Here is a 23,880-nt window from a genome sequence, read left to right on the forward strand (position 1 = left end):
GGTTTTTCTTTATTTTTTACTATTTTCTACATTGTAGAATAATAGAGAAGACATCAAAGCTATGAAATAACAGTTATGGAATCATCTAGTAACCAAAAAAGTGTAAAACAAATCAAAATATATTTTGTATTTGAGATTCTTCAAAGTAGCCACCCTTTCACTTGATGACAGCTTTGCACACTCTTGGCATTCTCTCAACCAGCTTCATGAGGTACATTAGTCACCTGGAATGCATTTCAATTAACTGGTGTGCCTTGTTAAAAGTTAATTTGTGGAATTTCTTTCCTTCTTAATGCGTTTGAGCCAATCAGTTGTGTTGTGACACAGTAGGGTGGTATACAGAAGCTAGCCCTATTTTGTAAAAGATCAAGCCCATATTATGGCAAGAACAGACATGATGGTCAGTCAATGTGGAAAATGTCAAGAACCTTGAAAGTTTCTTCAAGTGCAGTGTCAAAAACCATCAAGCAACAAAGAAACTGGCTCTCATGAGGACCGCCACAGGAATTGAAGACCCAGAGTTACCTCTGCTGCAGAAGATAAGTTCATTACAGTTACCAGCCTCAGATTGCAATTCAAAACTATGCTCCACGGAGTTCAAGTTACAGACATATCTCAACATCAACTGTTCAGAGGAGACTGTGTGAATCAGGCCTTCATGGTCGAATTGCTGCAAAGAAACCACTAATAAAGTACACCAATAAGAAGAAGAGACTTGCATGGACCAAGAAATACGCACGATGGACATTAGACCGGTGGAAATCTGTCCTTGGGTCTGAGTCCAAATTTGAGATTTTTTCTAACCGCATTGTCTTTGCGAGACGCAAAGTAGGTGAATGGATGATCTCCGCATGTGTGGTTCCCACAGGGAAGCATGGAGGAGGAGGTGTGATTGTGAGGGAGTGATTCGCTGGTGACACTGTCTGTGATTTATTTAGATTTCAAGGCACACTTAACCAGCATGGTTACCACAGCATTCTGCAATACGCCATCCCACCTGGTTCAAGACAAAGGAGATGATTGTGGACTACAGGAAAAGGAAGACCGAGCATACCCCCATTCTCATCGACGGGGCTGCAGAGGAGCAGGTTAAGCGCTTCAAGTTCCTTGGTGTCCACATCACCAACAAACAGACATGGTCCAAGCACACCAAGACAGTCATGAAGAGGGCACAATAAAACCTTTTCCCCCTCTGGATACTGAAAATATTTGGAATGGGTCCTCAGGTCCTCAAAAGGTTCTACAGCTGCACCATCGAGAACATCCTGACTGGTTGCATTACTGCCTGGTATGGCAAATGCTCGTCCTCCGACCATGAGGCACTACAGAGGGTAGTGCGAACGGCCCAGTACATCACTGGGGCCAAGCCTCCTGCCATCCAGGACCTCTATACCAGGCGGTGTCAGAGGAAGGCCCTAATAATTGTCTAAGACTCCAGCCACCCTAGTCATAGAATGTTCTCTCTGCCACCGCATGGCAAGCGGTACCGGAGTGCCAAGTCTAGGCCCAAGAGGCTTCTAAACAGCTTCTACCCCCAAGCCATAAGACTCCTGAACATCTAGTCAAATGGCTACCCAGACTATTTGCATTTCCCCCTCTTTTACACCGCTTACTCTCTGTTGTTATCATCTATGCATAGTCACTTTAATAACTCTGCCTACATGTACATATTACCTCAAGTAACCGGTGCCCCGTAAGCATTTCACTGTAAGGTCTACCTGTTGTATTCGGCGCATGTGACTAATACCATTTGATTTGACTTGCGCTTAGTGGGACAATCATTTGTTTTTCAACAGGACAATGACCCAAAACACACCTCCAGACTGTGTAAGAGCTATTTGACCAAGGAGTTCTGCATCAGAAGACCTGGGCTGCATTCCAAACATTTAACAGACACACCCTCTCCCCTCAGCCCTCAAATTAAGTGGATTCTTCTGATGACGTATCATGACGTCTGACGAGTATACCCTTGCAGGGCAATGGGCGAGGGAGAAAGGAATGATTTTTAAATGGACAGCCCTTGCCCGGAAATTCGTCACTAGTTCATCCCGCGATGATTGTGTTTTCAGCCACCAGTACCTTGTGGGTGCTTTATATGCATTATAGTCAATTATGATTGCATGTATACTTAAATTAACTATGTACATATTAAGATACGCCTAATGATAGCTAGTAAATTAATTAGCTAACTAACGTTAGCCTGCCTAGCTACTTCTGAAGAAGGATTTTTTTTTATTTCTACAATTTCCAAAAGCGAACTAAACAAAAACATAATTACTTTATGAGACGTGTTTGTGCATTAGTAGCGCATTAGTGGAACAATTTCTAACTTATTTATATTTGTTTTTACTTTAACTTGTACATCCATACTGAAGTTGAGGTTTTAAGTTTTGGCTGACTTTTCTTAGCGGATGTACAATCCTCACAAATTTAATTATGGGGCGTTTCAGGCCCCAAAGTGAACTTAATTGTACACTCACAAACAACGTTAAAAGCAAGGGCTCAGGGGCTTACGTTGCAAACTTCCCTTGCTTGGCTAATCTTTTGGACCGACGACAAATATGGCGACGTGGATTCCCCCAAGGACATAGGGCTGAGGGTTTAGGGCCGAGGGCTGTCTACTTTGAATTTGAAACGCAGCCCCGGTGTCACGTTTACTCCCGTCCCCCTCTCCGGTGCTTGACGTCGCCCATTGTCTCATCATTACTTACACCTACCACCATCGTTACGTGCACCTGCGCCTCATGACACTCACCTGGACTCTATCACCTTTCTGATTACCTCCCCTATATCTGTCACTTCCCTTGGTTCTGTTTCTCTTTCATGTCTCTTTGTGTTTTGTGTTTTGTACTATGTTCTATTTATTATAAAATTTGCACTCCCTGTACTTGCTTCCCGACTCCCAGCGTACACGTTACACATGGCCTCCACAATCACCTGACATCAACTCAGAGATGGTTCCGGATGAGTTGGACCGCAGAGTGAAGTAAAAGCAGCCAACAAGTGCTCAGCATATGTGGGAACTCCTTCAAGACTGTTGGAAAAGCATTCCTCATGAAGCTGCTTGAGAGAATGCCAAGAGTCTGCAAAGCTGTCATCAAGGTAAAGGGTGGATACTCAGAAGAATTTCAAATATAAAATGTATTTTTTCATTTGTTTAACACATTTGTGGTTACTACATGATTCCATATGTGTTATTTCATAGTTTTGATGACTTCAGTATTATTCTACAGTGTAGAAAATAGTAAAAACAAAGAAAAACCCTTGAATGAGTAAGTGTGCCCAAACTTTTGACTGGATTTGTGTATTGTATATTAAATATTGTCACGGATCCTCCAAAAATGCTGCTAACAGATCCCAGGTACTACTTCTCGTCCCGTGTATTGTTATTACAGGTCTCGTCCCGTGTATTTATTAGAGGTTTAACCTCGCTCTTTTGTTTGGGTTACATCCCTGTGTTTTTGTATGTTTATTTTGAACTTCGTCCCCGTGCCTTTTCATAGCATGTTGTATTTTTTGGGGTGGAGTATTAAAACCCCATATTATTCCTGCGCCTGTCTCCAATCATTTATACAGCGTGACAGAATAATCGACCCTAAATGGAGACCACGGGAATGGCCCGTCCAACACCGCTGCGTCCAACACCGCTGCAACTTCGGCAGCTGCAACTGGCCCGTCCGACGCCGCCACAACTTCGGCAGTAGCAACTGGCCCGTCCGACGCCGCCACAACTTCGGCAGTAGCAACTGGCCCGTCCGACGCCGCCACAACTTCGGCAGTAGCAACTGGCCCGTCCGACGCCGCCGCAACTTCGGCAGTAGCAACTGGCCCGTCCGACGCCGCCGCAACTTCGGCAGCTGCAACCGGCCCATCTGTCTGACGCCGCCACAACTTCGGCAGCTGCAACCGGCCCATCTGTCTGACGCCGCCACAACTTCGGCAGCTGCAACCGGCCCATCTGTCCGACACCGCCACAACTTCGGCAGCTGCAACCGGCCCGTCTGTCTGACACCGCCACAACTTCGGCAGCTGCAACCGTCCCGCCTGTCTGACACCACCACAACTTCGGCAGCTGCAACCGGCCATCTGTCTGACGCCACCGCAACTTCGGCAGCTGCAACCGGCCCGTCTGTCTGACACCGCCGCAGCTTCGGCAGCTGCAACTGACCAGCACAGCATCCCTGTGGTCGTCCCCGAGGCCTGTGTCATTCCGCTGCTAGTGCAGTGCATCGGGGGTACTGTCACGGATCCCCCCAGTACGGCTGCTCATTCCGCGCACCAGTTCCGGAGGCCTACGTCACCAGCCTCTAGGCTTCCCTGAACTGTCTAATTACGCACTCCTGGTTCCCATTTCCCCTGATTAGTAATTGTATATATGTGCCCTCTGTATCCCATTGTCCTGGTTGTTATTGTTCCCATGTCCGTTGGTCTTGTGAGTACCTGTGCTTTGTTGTTTTGGCTTTCGTGCTGTGTGTATTGTGTTCTCGTTATTACGGTCCCGTGTATTGTTGTGTACTTGTTATTACAGGTCTCGTATTTGTTAGAGGTTTAACCTCACTCTTTTGTTTGGGTTACATCCCTGTTTTTGTATATGTTTGTTTTGGGCTTCGTCCCTGTGCCTTTCATGGCATGTTGTATTTTTGGGTGGAGTATTAAAACCCCCTATTATGTATTCCTGCGCCTGTCTCCAATCATTTATACAACTTGACATAGATAGATATTTATTAATACTCCGACATTGCTCGACGTAAATGTTCTATAATTTTCTTAATTCCATTCTTTTACTTTTTAGATTTGTGTGTGAGATATTACTGCACGGTTATTGCTATGAACACAAGCATTTCGCTACACCCACAATAACATCTGCTAAATATGTGTATGCGACCAATAAAATTTGATTCATATTATCTATGGTTAGTGCATATACAGACATTTCTCATTAATTGTTAGGTCTACACTAATTGTGTAAAAATAGGCTAGTTGAGGATTATATTAGGAATAGGCTTTCATGCATATGGTTATGATTTTGTACTTCACTTATTGTATGAAAATAACATGTAGGCCCATGTAGGCTACACCTACATACAATAAATCATAGCCTAACCTATGGCTCAGCAACAATAATATAGGTGAGGTATTCATAGGCTACAAAACAGTTTGTGTAACAATTTATTTGAAGTAGAGTACAGATATAGGTTCAAACGCATTTGCTTTGTTGTTACACAACTTAAAACCAATAGCACAGTAGCAGGCCTATTTGGTTTTAGAAGAATGGTAATGTATAGTGAAAGTCATGTATAGGCTACAACAGCGACATCTATCGGGATTTGAGTGGTGCAACATGAGCGCTTTAGAGCCTTGCTACAGTATCTGTGTTCCTTGGGACATCCCTACCCCGTTGAATTTGCATTTTAAAATGGTTAAAAGTAATGAACTGTCATGAAATGTGATATTTGGATGAAACCAGATCAAAGTATGAAAAATGACAGTTGCTTCTACATTGATAAAGTTTGATCATAAAGTTACTGGTCCCCGCCCCCATGTCAAAGACTTGGATTCAGGAGGCGGAATTATTAAGGGGATAGTGACATCACCCTAACTCTCGTTTTAATACAACAATGGTAACATGTAGTTCTTACCTAATTTAAATAAGTACCTTCTTGTAACCAACATCTGAGAAGGTGTGTTTGCAGAGGGGCGTGGTTTATATGTAAATAGCTACTCTACTCGTGCCAAAATGTGACTGTAGGGTTTGAGCAAATATAATTAAAAGTTTACACTATTGATCTATGGCAAAGATACTTATATGTTTCCCTTTTCATCTATGTCTGGTGTTAGCTAGTTACTGACCAGCATGGAACAAAAGGGGGGGAAGGGTTGTTCAAAACTCTAACGCAGTTGTCATGTCAACACATCTGTCAGAGCTGCTGTGAATTGCATCACAAGAGACAGGCCAAACGGGAGATGCATATTAAAAGAAAGTACATAATTGATTCAGTTTCAAGGTCTGGGTTTCTTTAAGTAATTTTTCTAAACTTTTGGGCATTTCTATCTCCCAAAAAGACTATGGGTGTTCCAGGGACAGGATTGGAGAGCCCTGGGGGCAAGGGCCAAGGTTAGGGTTTAGGGTAGGGATGTCACAAGGATTCGAGACAGCAGTAACCTTTCTACCTGTCACTGTCATCTGAGACATTCTCTTTCCAGAAGGCCTATAGGCCTATTCAGTTGTTTTATTTATTTAACCTTTATTTAACTAGGCAAGTCAGTTAAGAACAAATTATTATTTACAATGACGGCCTACCCCGGCCAAACCCTAACCCGGACAATGCTGGGCCAATTGTGCGCCCCCCTATGGGTTGTACCTAGTGTTATGAAATCTATATCAGTTGTATTTTCTTGGAATGTAATTTGGTGAGAGAACAGGGGTTGTTAGTAGCATAGTCTAATATTGCTAAGCAATGTGGCTAAGCAATGCTACTGTACCACTTCTTGACCATCTAAAAGTGGAACGCCCGAGTGGCACAGCGGTCTAAGGCACTGCATCTCAGTGCTTGAGGCGTCACAACAGTCACCCTGTATCATGTTTTAGGGAAGACCCAGATGCAGACAGTGTCAAAGTAACGCGTTTATTACTAGAACAGGGGGCAGGCAGTCTCAGGTTCAGGGCAGGCAGAGGTCAGTAATCCAGTGTGGTGGGACAAGGTACAGGATGTCAGGGCAGGCAGAATGGTCAAAACCAGAAACTAGAAACAGACAGGAGCAAGGGGGAAAACCGCTGGTAGGCTTGACAAACAAAACAAACTGGCAACAGACAGAACAAAGGTATAAATACACAGGGGATAGTGAGGGGAGATGGGAGACACAGGTGAAACAGATCAGGGTGTGACACCCTGGTTCGAATCCAGGCGGTATCACAATAACTGGCTGTGATTGGGAGTCCCATAGGGTGGCACACAATTGGCCCAGCGTCGTCCGGGTTTGGCCAGAGTAGGCCGTCATTGTAAATAAAAATGTGTTAACTGGCTTGCCTAGTTAAATAAAGGAAACAAAATAATGTCATACAGCTTGTGAGAGCAAGGCAAGGCCTACCTTTAAACTCAGTGTCTCTTTGCTTGACATCATGGGAAAATCAAAAGAAATCAGCTAAGAATAAATTGTAGACCTCCACAAGTCTGGTACATCCTTGGGAGCAATTTCCAAACGCCTGAAGGTACCACATCCATCTGTACAAACAATAGTATGCAAATATAAACACCATGGGACCACGCAGCCGTCATACCGCTCAGGAAGGAGACGCGTTCTGTCTTCTAAAGATGAAAGTACTTTGGTGTGAAAAGAGCAAATCAATCCCAGAACAACAGCAAAGGACCTTGTGAAGATGCTGGAGGAAACCGGTACAAAAGTATCTATATCTACAGTAGAACGAGTCCTATATCGACATAACCTGAAAGGCCGCTCAGCAAGGAAGAAGCCACTGCTCCAAAACCGCCATAAAAAAGTCAGACTACGGTTTGCATCTGCACATGGGGACAAAGATGGTACTTTTTGGAGAAATGTCCCCTGGTCTGATGAAACAAAAAGAGAATTGTTTGGCCATAATGACCATCGTTACGTTTGGAGGAAAAAGGGGGAGGCTTGCAAACCAAAGAACACCATCCCAACCATGAAGCACAGACGTGGCAGCATCATGTTGTGGGGGTGCTTTGCTGCAGGAGGGACTGGTACACTTTACAAAATAGATGGCTTCATGAGGAAGGAAAATTATTGGGATATATTGAAGCAACATCTCAAGACATCAGATTCCAAATGGACAATGACCCCAAGCATACTTCCAAAGATGTGTCAAAATGGCTTAAGGACAACAAAGTCAAGGTATTGGAGTGGCCATCACAAAGCACTGACCTCAAACCTATAGAAAATGTGTGGGCAGAACTGAAAAAGCGTGTGCGAGCAAGGAGGCCTATAGACCTGACTCAGTTACACCAGCTCTGTCAGGAGGAATGGGCCAAAATTCACCCAACTTATTGTGGGAAGCTTGTGGAAGGCTACCCGAAACATTTGACCCAAGTTAAATAATTTAAAGGCAATGCTACTAAATACTAATTAAATGTATGTAAACTTCTGACCCACTGGGAATGTGATGAAAGAAATAAAAGCTGAAAGAAATCATTCTCTCTACAATTATTCTGACATTTCACATTCTTAAAATAAAGTGCTGATCCTAACTGACCTAAGACAGGGAATTATTACTAGGATTAAATGTCAGGAATTGTAAGAAACTGAGTTTAAATGTATTTGGCTAAGGTGTATGTAAACTTCCAACTTCAACTGTATGTTAGCTGACATGGGCTACTTGATTGACTGTCAGTGACTGACATAAGAGAAAAACTACTGATGCACTAACTTACACCTTGTATAAGTTACCTACTCTCAACAGTAAAATGAGACCCCGACTGAGTTCCTTATGTTCGCTTATGCCTTGGACCGGCCCTGTGCGAGGAGCCATGTGAGTGTGAAGGGAATTAGATACGGCCATCATCACAAGGATAAGGCATCACACACCAATCCAGTAAAAACAGAACCAAAGAGCTGCCTACTGTAGAACCAAAGAGCTACCTACTGTAGAACCAAAGAGCTGCCTACTGTAGAACCAAAGAGCTGCCTACTGTAGAACCAAAGAGCTACCTACTGTAGAACCAAAGAGCTGCCTACTGTAGAACCAAAGAGCTGCCTACTGTAGAACCAAAGAGCTGCCTACTGTAGAACCAAAGAGCTGCCTACTGTAGAACCAAAGAGCTACCTACTGTAGAACCAAAGAGCTGCCTACTGTAGAACCAAAGAGCTACCTACTGTAGAACCAAAGAGCTGCCTACTGTAGAACCAAAGAGCTACCTACTGTAGAACCAAAGAGCTACCTACTGTAGAACCAAAGAGCTGCCTACTGTAGAACCAAAGAGCTGCCTACTGTAGAACCAAAGAGCTGCCTACTGTAGAACCAAAGAGCTACCTACTGTAGAACCAAAGAGCTACCTACTGTAGAACCAAAGAGCTGCCTACTGTAGAACCAAAGAGCTGCCTACTGTAGAACCAAAGAGCTACCTACTGTAGAACCAAAGAGCTGCCTACTGTAGAACCAAAGAGCTGCCTACTGTAGAACCAAAGAGCTACCTACTGTAGAACCAAAGAGCTACCTACTGTAGAACCAAAGAGCTGCCTACTGTAGAACCAAAGAGCTACCTACTGTAGAACCAAAGAGCTACCTACTGTAGAACCAAAGAGCTGCCTACTGTAGAACCAAAGAGCTGCCTACTGTAGAACCAAAGAGCTGCCTACTGTAGAACCAAAGGACACATATGTGGATCCATATTTGTACAGGCACACAGTACCAAGAAAAACATGTTTCCCAGTGATAACTACCGTACATCACAGTGCTATTCTATCAAAGAAAAACACATGTCCAACATATGAAAGGAACCACAAAATTCATTAGACAATGTGTAAAATGAATATCCAACTTTCTTGTGAAAATGCTTGTGGGGAAAAAACACTATGAAAAAGGTGCTGTCTAACAGCACAGACAATGAGAAACAGGTGAATAAAACTTACAAAAACAAAACATACATATTGTAATTGTTTATTTATTCATTTAAGATGACATATTGAATAAGTAAAGGTGCTGAAAATAACAGTGATTTTAGTGGCAGTGATTTAGGTCTTAAAAACATGAACAACCATCACTACAAGCCAAATCTCTAGTTCCCATACAAACCTGCTCCATCTACAGTATTTTCATTGCGTCATTGAAAACACTTCTACATTTTCCACCATTTTCCTATTTTCCTGTCTGTATGAGGATCCATATTTAGAAAAAGTTTGTTTAAAAAAAGAAGGTGAAACATGGTTAACTTCAGTCAGTGTATAAACCGCAAGAAATTAGCGATAAATCATACAAAACCGTTTCATTGAGTTTCAGTAGTTTTAGCGCAATGTAACAGTGTGTGTATCATAATTAAAGGGACATTTGACTCACAAATAAATGAATACCTAGAACTTTACTGTAGATATATGCGTCGGATGAGGTCCAATTTGGAATATGACTGATCTACTCCTTTAATTTCCTATAATACATTTCTATCATGGTCTGGTACCACGTATGGCAGACTGTCAAACAATCTAGGTAATAACTACTGTAAATGTAGTCAAAAATGTCTAACTTTCCTGTGTGTATATTATTACATATACACACATGTTAAACTGTAACAAGAGTTTGCATATTGGAGGAGGAAAATGGTGTTTCTTGCAGAGCACACCGCAGACGATGTGAACAGGACAGTGTGCTGCAGGATTTCATGATTTGAGGTAAAAGGCGGAGGAGAATCCACTAGAGAGATGGAGGTTGACTTTCACTTTTGCACATCGGGGTCACTGTCGTCCCGCTCGTAGCTGATTGGCTGCAGTTGCTGGACGATGTAATTGGCCATCTCGTGGGTTCCCGCAGCGACCACTCTTCGGGACATGAGGTCAAGTGGACCCCCTGGAAAAGAAAAACACATACATATGTTATGTAACAAACACACTCATATAACCACATATTAAAAGAAACTATAAAAAATACAACTATAGATAAATACATTAATCAGTCCTAACCGTCCGCACCAAAAGCCTCCCCACTAATAAAAACAACAACAAAATTAACTATTTCAATCACATTTCTATTCAGGCACCATAGCGACCCACTACTATACTGTTGGAACTGGTTGAAAGGTTGAATGGAGTCTCTTCCAACATTACAGGGAAGGAACTGATAGCTTGGCTTCGCCTGGCCTCAGAGGGCCCTTGTTCTCTCTGGGCTGCCAGAGACTGAACTGCAGCACACCCAGCAGCTGACCACATGATCCTGACCTCACGCCCAGACCAGTCCCTCACACTCTCAACAGTGGTCCTTTTGTGCAACACCCCGGAACTGGGGAAGAAGAGATGAACGAGGCAGGCAGCCAGTCACTTCTTCAGCCGGATATCAAGCTTCACAAAGGCTTCGGAAGTCCATTCACTCATACAGTATCACTCAGGGGATAGCAGCCATCGTGTCAAATACAATACATTTTGGATTCTCTTTTTAAAAGTCAGTGTGTCCATCACAATAATGACAGCCTATAAGAACTGCTTTAATCATACTTTAGGGACTTTTCCATAATAACAGCATGCATTGTGGGGCCTCAATAGTTCTTTTCTCAAGTGAAAGCTCAAGTTAATATATCCATCTCATCTCTGCCTCCTCCAGGAGAACTGTACAGCTGAGAGCTAAGTTTGAGACCAGATAACAGAGGACAGACAGGACAAATTATTTAAACAAACATTGACTGCTTGTGAAACCGGTCCCTATCACCTATCGACCATCATTGACTAGCAGTAACATATTGTATTCTAGAACCCCCACCTGAGGTGTCTATGACGATCCCCCCGGCCTCTCGGATGATGACAGCTGCGGCGGCGATGTCCCAGCAGTGCAGGCCGTACTGATAGTAGGCCTCAGCGGCCCCCGTGGCTATCAGACACAGGGCCAGGGTGGAGCTGCCGATGATCCTCACCCTGGAACACAAGGAGTAGCCTAGGGCCGTGTGTATCAACCGTCTCAGAATAAGAGTGCTGATCTAGGGTCAGGTCCCACCTGTCCATGTAATCTTGTTCATTGTTAACTAAAAGGCTAAACTGATCCTAAACCAGCACTCCTACTCTGAGACATTTTAAATGTACGGCCCCTGGTCCCAGATCTGTTTGTGCCAATGGCCATAGGAGTTGGCGAGAAAGATCAAACAGATCTGGTACCAGGCTATTCAAGGAAAGTCTAGGGCTAAAATGCATCACTGTATTGAGATTTGGAGCGCGCCACATATACCCTGATGTGAGGCCCATTAGACCAGGCTCATTCATGTTCATTAGGGAACACAACGGAAAATGAGTGTCCAGGTAATCCCTCCCTGTTTCAGTCTGTTTTCTTCCGTTTGGTGCCTAATGAAGATGACCCAGAATGACCACTGAAAGTATTGGAGAACAAACGGTCAGTTCGTACCCATGAGTTGGAGCACTCAGTAACTTCATGATGTTCCCTGAGAAAATGTTCAGTGTTGCTGGGTCCCGCTTGGCTCCGATCTCGGTCAAAATGAGCGCCTTGGAGACATCTAACAGTCGTTGGGAATAGAAAAACAGCTCTAGATTAGGATAATGGATACAGTGCAGGTGTGAGAACTTAATTTGATCACTCTTTTGTTGCTGAGAATTTTCCTGCACCGCAGGAGACAGATCTTTGTGATTTACATACATTTACTGAAAACCCACAGTTATATTAACAGTATTGCACATTTCATGTAGTCTAATTTTGGCGAGTATATAGCCTAACCACAAATGTTTGAGTCCTATTGCTGCAGGATTCTTTTTCTGTGACAATATAGGTCAAATTCTATATCTGTACATTTTGGTAAACCAATATATTTTTTAACATAAATGAATCAATCAAGCTTTTGATAATTCTACATTGTACAATGTTTTTAGTTGCTTGCCTTGGTAGTTTAACACATTACAATCCAAGGAGAAGTTGACTTACCTTTTTCCTTTGATACTTGGATCCGTACACCATTGCAAAATGCCCCATGGCCTTTTCTAGCTGTGTATAATGTTCCATCGAAGCAGTGGTAGATCACTCCAAACTCAAGCTACATTTGAAAACAAATGAATACTAATAATGAGAATATTTTCAACTTGATAACTTCTGTTTACCCACATTTCTCGTGCTTACCTCTTTCTTTACAGCGAAACCAATGCTAACTGCAACCATGGGGAAACTGAGAAAATCAAGTACATCATCAGTAAAGCATCTGTGGTGATAGTATTCTATCGACGACTGAGCATCCATCTTTTATTTTTATTAACAGCTATGATCTCCTGACTTCAACATGTATAGTTCCAAATCTCTAATCTGAGGAAATGGCTGTTGTGTATACATTTCTGAAGGAATCTGTATTGTACCTGTGAACAAAGTTGCAGGTCCCATCGATAGGGTCTATGATCCAGGAAGGGTTGTCTGTGAGGATGCATTTCTCCCCAGCTGCAGACGATTCCTCTCCAATGAACCTGTCGGGTCACAATTTACAGTGATCTTGATTCACGTAACAATAACGTATTTGCATACCCCATGGCTGTAAGGAAGCACCATTCACTACCACTCAGAAGTGTCAAAATGAGATGCCTAAATTCACTGGTGTGTTAAAATTCTTCAATTCACAAAGCAAAGTTAGCTATTAGCTCACTAACCCTTACAAGAAGATTATTTTTGATGATTCAGTTTACAATCACTCGCTTGTGAAGAGAGAGGCCAACGCTTACTATTTTTGACTCATTCCATTTAATTGCCTAGACAATTCCCCTCGACCCTATTTCTTTAGAATCCACAGATCTGAATGGACTGTAAAGGACGTTGTTAATATAGGGATGGCTACATGGCTGTGGCTCCACCTAGCCCTCCAATACAGCTAACACATATTCAGTTAACACAAGAGATCTTTCAGATCTGGAAACGCAAAGGAACTAGGTTAAGGGGCTAGCTAAGGGCCAAAATGGAACCACCCCTGTGTTGGGAAGACACCATTGGCATACATGTTTGAGTAGACAATTGGAATTCTTATTTACAATGACGGGCTACACCAGCCAAACCCAGACACCCTGGTTCGAATCCAGGCTGTATCACAACCGGACGTGATTGGGTGTCCCATATGGCGGTGCACAATTGGCCCAGCGTCGTCTGGGTTTGGCTGGTGTAGCCCGTCATTGTAAATAAGAATTTGTTCTTAACGGACTTGCCTGGTTAAATAAAGGTTCAATATTTTGGGGGGGAAGATACCATTGCATACCTGTGTGAGGGGAACTTGTCCCTGAGGGTGGAGATGATGAGCTCTTCCACCTGCTGGTCTGCCTCCGTCACCAGGTCAGTTGGAGTGCTCTTCGTGCTCACACTCTTCTCATGTTTCACTGCCTCCTGTACTACCTGGAGGGAGAGGGAACAAGTAACATATAACACACACCACCAACATTCAAGACTGGGAATCAGGACATGGGCTTTCCAAGCAATTTTTGAGGGTAAACCCGGTTTATACAGTATCAATATATTAATGAATAGGCCTATTTTGAAGATTCTAATCTATGGAACAAGCTTTACTGGTCCCACTTTTTTTAAACAGGTATCATATACATAATTTTGAAGATTCTAATCTATGCAACAAGCTTTACTGGTCCCACTTTTTTAAACAGGTATCATATACATAACAATTTTGAAGATTCTAATCTATGCAACAAGCTTTACTGGTCCCACTTTTTAAACAGGTATCATATACATAACAATGTGTACCTACACTGTAATTACATTGTATCTGTACCTATAACTGCAGTACCACAAAAACGTGGTCTTAGAGTCACTTCACATAAAGTGAGCCCGGTTATCTTGTTCACTGTTACAATGTCTGCTTTGGTCTGCCTGATTAAGGATAGGAAGATCGGAGTGGCAAGTTCTGCCAACCTCAATGTGTCAACACGGTGAGGCATAGCAGGTCATGAACATGTCTAAAGTATAGGCCAAACGAACGTCAATTGAATAATACCGCCATCTGCCGGCCAATTGGGCGATCTAAAGTAAAGTGCAATTGGTAAACTTACAAGTATGCATCAGTGTGCTATTATAAATAGTCTGCACTGTATTGAAATGATTAAACACTTGTTGAAATACAGTGTTACCATGTAGTTTAAATATATATATATATGACAGTCTGTGGGGTAAAATAACCCCTGCAGGTCCTCAATACAAAATAAAATAAGAATATGTTCTTAACTGACCTGCCTAGTTAAATAAAGGTAAAAATAAAAAATACATTGTAGCCTTCTAAATGTAGCCAGGTTAAAAACATTTTAACCAGGTTCGAAACCTTGTAGCCAGGTTTGCAAAAATATAAAATGTCGTTAGCTACATTACAAAAGCGTTACAAAGAGCAACACAGAGACATCATGGATTTGATGGATTACGGCGCCCTTGATTTACCTTGCCAGCTCTACATGCAACTTCTACAGCAACATCCATGCACTCCCGCCAGCACTTGTCGCTTTCCGAGGTTGCCATTTTATAATGAGGAACAGATGCTATTGTTTTGCCGTTTACATCACCTTATTCTAGACATCCAAGAGTCAGCAAATTATAACCTATTATGTGGCTTGCGTGCGGTGTAGGCTACGGTCTCTGGTATGGTCCCGTAATGGCCGTTGTCCTCTGTCGACTTACTCGGTGCTGCAGACGGGTGCTCTCGCCTCCACTGTCCTGTTATTGAGTGGATTTGTGCGGCCTATATCTCCGACCTTCGATACAACAACATGTGTAAATAATGTACGATTCTACATCGGATGCGAAGGGCCTTGATAGGCGCAAAACAAATCTCTAAAATAGTCCCGTCAACGCTGATGAGACATGACCAGTCTGTTCGGAACTAAATAAAAGCAACTCCATGTTATTGACAGCCATTGTCAACCTGTAGCCTATAAATAAATCCAAGAAATAGCATTTGGCGAGGAGATCTCTTGATTAAACAATATTGTATTTTACGTATTTAACTCAAGTTAGCTCGGCACGTAGAATGAAATATGTTGCAGATGTATCCAGAAGAGGATGCAAGACGCATTTTCTCCAGTAATAACAAAAGAGATGCCGCAGTGAGAAAGGTAAGCGGAACTACCACTGCACCACGTGATCATGTCTGGCATGCTGTTGCCGCGGTCACCAATGGTTGTCACTTGCAACACCCTTTTGCTAGAGGGATAGCCTACAATTGTATCCACGACCAAGAATGTATCCTAGCCTAGTAGACTACATTACATTTGTGCTTGCATATCAAAGTGATGTCTTTCAATGCATAGACAATATTTAGTCTATGTACAGTGCATTCGAAAGTATTCAGACCCCTTGACTTTTGTTACATTACAGCCTTATTTTAAAATTGATCAATCTACACACAATACCCCATAATGACAAAGCAAAAACAGATTTTTACGGAAATATACCATTTACATAAGTATTCAGACCCTTTACTCAGTACTTTGTTGAAGCACCTTACGCAGTACAGCCTCAAGTCTTCTTGGGTATGGCGCTAAAAGCTTGGCACACCTGTATTTGGGGAGTTTTTCCCATTATTCTCTGCCGATCCTCTCAAGCTCTGTCAGGTTGGATGGGGAGCATCGCTGCACAGCTATTCTCAGGTCTCTCCAGAAATGTTAGATCGGGTTCAAGTCCGGGCTCTGGCTGGGTCACTCAAGGACATTCAGAGACTTGTCCCGAAGCCACTCCTGCGTTGTCTCGGCTGTGTTCTTAGAGTCGTTGTCCTGTTGGAATGTGAACCTTCACCCCAGTCTGAGGTCCTGAGTGCTCTGGAGCAGGTTTTCATCAAGGATCTCGCTGTATTTTGCTCCGTTCATCTTTCCCTCGATCCTGATTTGTCTCCCAGTCCCTGCCACAGCATGTTTCTGCCACCAACATGCCCCATATAGACAAAGCAAAAACAGGTTATTTTTTAAATGTTTGCAAATTTATTACAAATAAAAACCAGAATTACCAGAATAGGTATTCAGACCCTTTGCTATGAGACTTGAAATTACGCTCAGATGCATCCTTTTTCCATTGATCATCCTTTAGATGTTTCCACAACTTGATTGGAGTCCACCGGTGGTAAATTCAATTGAATGGACAAGATTTGGAAAGGCACACACCTGCCTATATAAGGTTGACAGTGCATGTCAGAGCAAAAACCAAGCCATGAGGTCGAAGGAATTGTCTGTAGAGCTCCGTGACAGTATTGTGTTGAGGCACCAATCTGGGGAAGGGTACCAAAACATTTATGCAGCACATGATAGCCTTTTACTGAGGAGTGGCTTCCATCTGGCCATTGTACCATAAAGGCCTGATTGGTGGAGTGCTGCAGAGATGGTTGTCCTTCTGAAAGGTTATCCCATTTCCACAGAGGAACTCTGCAGCTCTGTCAAGAGTGACCATCGGGTTCTTCGTCACCTCCCTGACTAAGGGCCTTCTCCCCCGATTGCTTAGTTTGGCGGGCGGCCAGATCTAGGAAGAGTCTTGGTGGTTCCAAACTTCTTCCATTTAAGAATGATGGAGGCCACTGTGTTCTTGGGGACCTTCAATGCTGCAGAAATGTTTTGGTACCCTTCCCCAGATCTGTGCCTCGACACAATCCTGTCACGGAGCTCTACGGACAACTCCTTCAACCTCATTGCTTGGTTTTTGCTCTGACATGCACTGGTGTGTGCCTTTCCAAATCTTGTCCATTCAATTGAATTTACCACCGGTTGACTCCTATCAAGTTGAGGAAACATCTCAAGGATGATCAATGGAAACAGGATGCATCTGAGCTCAATTTCGAGTCTCATAACAACGCGTCTGAATACTTATTAAATAAGGTTTTTTATTTGTAATAAATTTGCAAACAAAAATAATATGCTTTCGCTTTGTCTATATGGGGTATTGTGTGTAGATTGATGAGGAAAACAATGTATTTAATACATTTTAGAATAAGGCAACAATGTGGAGAAGTCAAGGGGTCTGAATACTTTCCGAATGCACTGTAAATATGAAAAATAAAATGTTTTTCTTGCATGAATGATTGTAGAGGATGTCTTCATTGATCACACCTTGGATTACACATTGGATAGATATTATGGAAATGATAGATTTTCTGTCAATTTTGTTGGGTAATGTAAGTGTATTGATTAATGTGAAAATTGTAATCTACTGTCATTTACAGTACTGTAGTATATTACTTTTGGCACTTCTATGGGTGATTTTAAATGCGTATCTTGCATTGTTTGCCTTTGGATTAACTGGTAGATAAAACAACTAAATTGAAAAGATATCATTATGTTGTGTTTTAGTGATTAAACCAATGTTCTCATTACATTTCACAATAAACTTAGATTTTGAATCAATGGTTATGTGGCAAAATATGTTTACAATCCAAATGAATGCACAATGACAGGTTTTGAATAAAAGACTGGCTGCGTTTGCAGTTTTATATAATTTCTTTAACCTTTATTTAACTAGGCAAGTCAGTTAAGAACAAATTCTTATTTACAATGACGTCCTACCGGGGAACAGTGAGTTAACTGCCTTGTTCACTGCCTTGTTACCGTGTCAGCTCGGGGATTCAATCCAACAACCTCTTGATTGCTGGCCCAACACTATAACCACTAGGCTACCTGCCGCCCCCAAAAGAGAATTAAGAGTTGTGAAAATGTGCAACATACTTATAAAAATAGTACCAAAGCGATATTTTTTGTGGTTGTAATATTCCTAATAGGAAGAAAATAACATCAGCCAAGCTTCTGATTAATGAAATGCTACTCAAATAGGGTCTGACAATTCCTAGAGAAGGATCTTGTCAGGGTGAGCATGCTTGTAAACTATTCTCTCCATAATCCCAATGCATTGCTGGATAGTGTTGAAGATTTAAGAAAGGACGATTAAAGAGATGGATTTAGAGCAATTTTATTAATTTACTTACAGATCTATGGGTAATATAGGCATATATGATAGATATTCCCCAAGGGTTAGAATTAGGTGGAAACACATGCAGAAATGCATTCTACAATATATTTTGAAAGCAGCAGTGGCTATAGTGGGGTGCCTCAATAGACTAATCCTCCTATTGCGCACCCAGTACATGGTGGGTTAACTGGCTTGACTGGATCTGAAACAATACAGATAGGTTTCTGTCGGAGATTACATAATAGGACTCATGAAACAGCATACCACTCTTCATCCCACTGCTGGCTTGCAGTGGGATGGTCCCTGGATGGGAGGCCAGATGCTGCTGGAAGTGGTGTTGGAGGGCCAGTAGGAGGCACTCTTTACTCTGGTCTAAAAAAAAAATATGAACTATGTAGGGGGCCCTGTAGGGTGCCCTCTTTTGGATGGGACCTTAAACGAGTTTCCTTACTCTGTGGTCACTAAAGATCCCATGGCACTTATCGTAAGAGTAGTGGTGTTAACCCTAGTGTCCTGGCTAAATTTCCAATCTGGTCCTCATACCATCATGGTCACTTAATCATGCCCAGATTCCAATTGTCTCATTCATCCCCCTCCTCTCCTCTGTTTATTTTATTTTATTGAACCTTTATTTAACTAGGAAAGTCCGTTTAGAACAAATTCTTATTTCCAATGACGGCCTACCAAAACGCAAAAGGCCTTCTGCCGGGACGGGGGCTGGGATTAAAAATAAAAGTATAGGACAAAACACACATCACGACAAGAGCGACACCACAACACTACATAAAGAGAGACCTAAGACAACAACATAGCAAGGCAGCAACAGATAACAACACAGCATGGAAGCAACCCCACATGACAACAACATGGTAGCAGTACAAAACATGGTACAAACATTATTGGACACAGACAACAGCACAAAGGCAAGAAGGTAAAGACAACAATACATCACGCAAAGCAGCCACAACTGTCAGTCAGAGTCTCCATGATTGAGTCATTGAATGAAGAGATTGAGATAAAACTAACTATTCCCCAGGTCGTTGCTGTAAATGAGAATGTGTTCTCAGTCAACTTACCTGGTAAAATAAGGGTTAAATATGACAATATAAAATATAAAAAATGAAATTACATGAAATCACATAAAAATAATAGGCCTATTAATATCTCACATCTTGGATTTCCAAAACCTTAAAGAGAATTCTTGCTAATCATGTCACTATGTGTGCCCGACCTGTATAAGGTCGTTTTTGTCTTTCAAGGATTAGTGTACTCTCTAGTATGCATTGAAATACAATGTAATTTGCACTTCAGTGAAATAAAAGATAGAAAGACTTCAGTGGTGGCTGAAACAAGACAGGTCACTTTGGGTCTTCAGGTCACTTTAGGTCTCTTTCAGTAAGCTATATATCATCAGGAGGATAGATGATAGAATGGTTGAAAAATACAAACCTTATCATGTTGAAATTAAAACGATGTAGCTAGTCACAAATCAAGGGAAATGCACGTAACAGAGTAACGTTCCAGTCAGGCTTGCACCATTGGGAATGAGATCGATCTCTGAGGAATGTTGCTCGTCCTGCCTTTTTTAGAAGTCAAAACAGCACTCTCCCTCACACACACACACACACACACACACAGGCTACACAGTCTTTTTGTTGTTGCAATCCTAAACGGACCAAAAAAACTATTAACACCGACGAATATGCGTATTTCTTTGCCAGGGATACGGTTATCTAAGGCACGTTTTTTTCGTGATTTAGTAGGGTTTAGTTCGCCTCGTCCCGGTGTGGAACAGATTCACATTTCGTTCTCAGACATGCACGGACTGAGTGGCAAATGTGAATGGAGCGTAATTTTCACTCTGTTCTTATCTATCATTTGCGTGTTAATCTTCTGTGAATATTTGATATATTACCCTGAAATTTTGCATTGTTAGTGGTCGGAGTTGAATGGGAACAGCGGCAAAGGACTCCCCAACCGCCCCAGCTTCGCGCTTTGTTTCTCTCGTGTACCCACCTGCTAAGGTAGGCTGTGCACTCCTGTTCCAATTTCATGGTTTATGCGTTTATTACTTAGTTATCATACTGATAAGTGATAAAGAAGAAAGTTTACATAACCCTCATATTATTTGTGTGTTTTACATTAATTTAGGCCTGTCATTTGTTGAATGTTTTAATGGAAATGCATTTAAAACGTTTCATTGGTCAAAGCTCTAACGATCTCAGATCATGTGACAGGAAAAATAAAACTCTAAAATAATGAACAGACACAGACTGCACAAATCAAGTCCTTGAAAACAAAAATCATAAATCACACATTTTGTTCATAGCTGATTGAGTCAGGACTATTGGAATTTGCATATCGTGGGAAAACATCATTTTGATCCTGTGTGCACTGAACACTTTGGGTTGGATAGTGGGCATTATTAGTGTTTTTAGGACAGGAATATAATTAATCGTCTTAATATCAGATTCTATGAATTCACCATGACATCCACTTCACCAGCTAGGGCAACCAGATGCCCCGCTGTGACTCCAATGTCTCATGTTCACATGGTCCACAAAATAAGTTATAGTGGTCAGTCTCAATAGTTTTCTTCATTGAGAAAGGATGCTACCAGGACATTGTTTCATGCATTATACAGCATGATAGACAATAATAGTTTAAATCGGTGGTTGTCTCTTGGTAGTACTGGGCAGTCATGGCCTAAAGATCATTATTAGGGCCAGGGGATATTCCTTATGTGGCCTGACCAAGGACAACTCTGAGTTGTTATTGTAGGCTATGACTATAGTCAGGACCCATCGTTTCTCCTACTTGTCCTTCTTAGTGGTCTTTCCACATGGGCAATAAAACTCCCTGCCCTAATCATAATGTACTCTACATTCCTTCCTGATAGAGAAGGGCAGATGGAGAGGGCTTTCCGGACAGCCCTGGGGCTCCTACAGCCAGAGGTGGTCTTCATTTTGGGAGACATCGTTGACTGAGGGGAAAAGGAGCTCGTCAAAGGTTTGTTGATAGAAACTGCCGGTTATTAGACCACACACAGCCCCACCAGCTGGACTACTCAGGATAGTATGTGATCATGTCTTTTAGCACATAAGGGGATCTGTGTGTATGTGTGTGGTCTTATTACCAACAGTGTCCATCATTTATTCTAATTCCTAATTATATTATATCTCCCACTTATGACACAATGGTATGATTTAACCCCAATCCAACTGATTGAGGAAGTAAATAACAGATGGTTTGTGTTGGGAGGAGATGGAGATATCCTACTGTGTGTAGTGCTGAGGGGTTAAGGCAGATGTTGATACCCCAGCTCAAACTTCTCTGTAACACTTTACTTGACACTGAGTGTCATAACACGTTATGACAGTCAGAACCATGTCATAATATGTCATAACAGCTAACATAACTTTTTGTAACCTGTCATAATTGGGGGCGGCAGGTAGCCTAGTGGTTAGAGCGTTGGACTAGTAACCGAAAGGTTTCAAGATCAAATCCCTGTGCTGACAAGGTAAAAATCTGTTGTTCTGCCCCTGAACTGTACCTAGGCCATCATTGAAAATAAGAATTTGTTCTTAACTGACTTGCCTGGTTAAATAAATTAAATATTTAAAAAATAATAATAATATGATCATAACACAGTCATGACCCAAATTTCCACCTGTTGTGACATATATTGCATTATTTTATGACAACTACATAAGTGTCAAAACCCACATGTATTAAAATTATATTTTTCTCTGCCATGAAGTTTCCTTTGTTGTTGTTGTAATGAATTATTTTACAGTCATAATTTTTTTTATCATATTTTAAATAACATGTAGAAAATATACTTTATGTCATGAAGCATTATGACCATCCTGTGTCACTTTACTTGGACTAAGAAAATATACTTTATGTCATGAAGCATTATGACAATCCTGTGTCACTTTACTTGGACTAAGAAAATATACTTTATGTCATGAAGCATTATCACCATCCTGTGTCACTTTACTTGGACTAAGAAAATATACTTTATGTCATGAAGCATTATGACCATCCTGTGTCACTTTACTTGGACTAAGAAAATATACTTTATGTCATGAAGCATTATGACCATCCTGTGTCACTTTACTTGGACTAAGAAAATATACTTTATGTCATGAAGCATTATCACCATCCTGTGTCACTTTACTTGGACTAAGAAAATATACTTTATGTCATGAAGCATTATCACCATCCTGTGTCACTTTACTTGGACTAAGAAAATATACTTTATGTCATGAAGCATTATCACCATCCTGTGTCACTTTACTTGGACTAAGAAAATATACTTTATGTCATGAAGCATTATGACCATCCTGTGTCACTTTACTTGGACTAAGAAAATATACTTTATGTCATGAAGCATTATCACCATCCTGTGTCACTTTACTTGGACTAAGAAAATGCACTTTATGACATGAAGCATTATGACCATCCTGTGTCACTTTACTTGGACTAAGAAAATGCACTTTATGACATGAAGCATTATGACCATCCTGTGTCACTTTACTTGGACTAAGAAAATGCACTTTATGACATGAAGCATTATCACCATCCTGTGTCACTTTACTTGAAATAAGAAAATGCACTTTATGACATGAAGCATTATCACCATCCTGTGTCACTTTACTTGGACTAAGAAAATATACTTTATGTCATGAAGCATTATCACCATCCTGTGTCACTTTACTTGGACTAAGAAAATATACTTTATGTCATGAAGCATTATGACCATCCTGTGTCACTTTACTTGGACTAAGAAAATATACTTTATGTCATGAAGCATTATCACCATCCTGTGTCACTTTACTTGGACTAAGAAAATGCACTTTATGACATGAAGCATTATGACCATCCTGTGTCACTTTACTTGGACTAAGAAAATGCACTTTATGACATGAAGCATTATGACCATCCTGTGTCACTTTACTTGGACTAAGAAAATGCACTTTATGACATGAAGCATTATCACCATCCTGTGTCACTTTACTTGGACTAAGAAAATGCACTTTATGACATGAAGCATTATGACCATCCTGTGTCACTTTACTTGGACTAAGAAAATGCACTTTATGACATGAAGCATTATGACCATCCTGTGTCACTTTACTTGGACTAAGAAAATGCACTTTATGACATGAAGCATTATCACCATCCTGTGTCACTTTACTTGGACTAAGAAAATGCACTTTATGACATGAAGCATTATGACCATCCTGTGTCACTTTACTTGGACTAAGAAAATGCACTTTATGACATGAAGC

The 23,880-nt window shown here is 41.5% G+C and overlaps 1 protein-coding gene across 1 annotated transcript; it reads right to left on the bottom strand.

Annotated features, from left to right (window-relative positions):
• Positions 1 to 9,620: 9,620 nt before the first annotated feature.
• On the bottom strand, positions 9,621 to 15,816 carry LOC139367034 (inositol monophosphatase 2-like). Its single transcript, XM_071104970.1, has 8 exons — positions 15,083 to 15,816; positions 13,905 to 14,038; positions 13,024 to 13,128; positions 12,794 to 12,839; positions 12,602 to 12,710; positions 12,071 to 12,179; positions 11,438 to 11,589; positions 9,621 to 10,534 (listed from the first exon to the last, which is right to left on the bottom strand). The coding sequence occupies exons 1-8, from the start codon at positions 15,158 to 15,160 to the stop codon at positions 10,404 to 10,406; spliced, it is 864 nt and encodes a 287-aa protein (XP_070961071.1). The 5' UTR covers positions 15,161 to 15,816; the 3' UTR covers positions 9,621 to 10,403.
• Between the last annotated feature and the right edge of the window lie 8,064 nt (positions 15,817 to 23,880).

Source organism: Oncorhynchus clarkii, chromosome 15, assembly GCF_045791955.1.
Source record: "Oncorhynchus clarkii lewisi isolate Uvic-CL-2024 chromosome 15, UVic_Ocla_1.0, whole genome shotgun sequence".
NCBI classification, from domain to species: Eukaryota; Metazoa; Chordata; class Actinopteri; order Salmoniformes; family Salmonidae; genus Oncorhynchus; species Oncorhynchus clarkii.

Coding starts and splice junctions, on each gene's coding strand:
- LOC139367034 (XM_071104970.1), bottom strand. CDS start 15,160: ATGGCAACCTCGGAAAGCGACAAGTGCTGGCGGGAGTGCATGGATGTT. Junction 11,590..12,070: donor CTGAGTGCTCCAACTCATGG/GTACGAACTGAC, acceptor CTTGTGTTCCAG/GGTGAGGATCATCGGCAGCT. Junction 10,535..11,437: donor GATCGTCATAGACACCTCAG/GTGGGGGTTCTA, acceptor TTTCTTTTCCAG/GGGGTCCACTTGACCTCATG.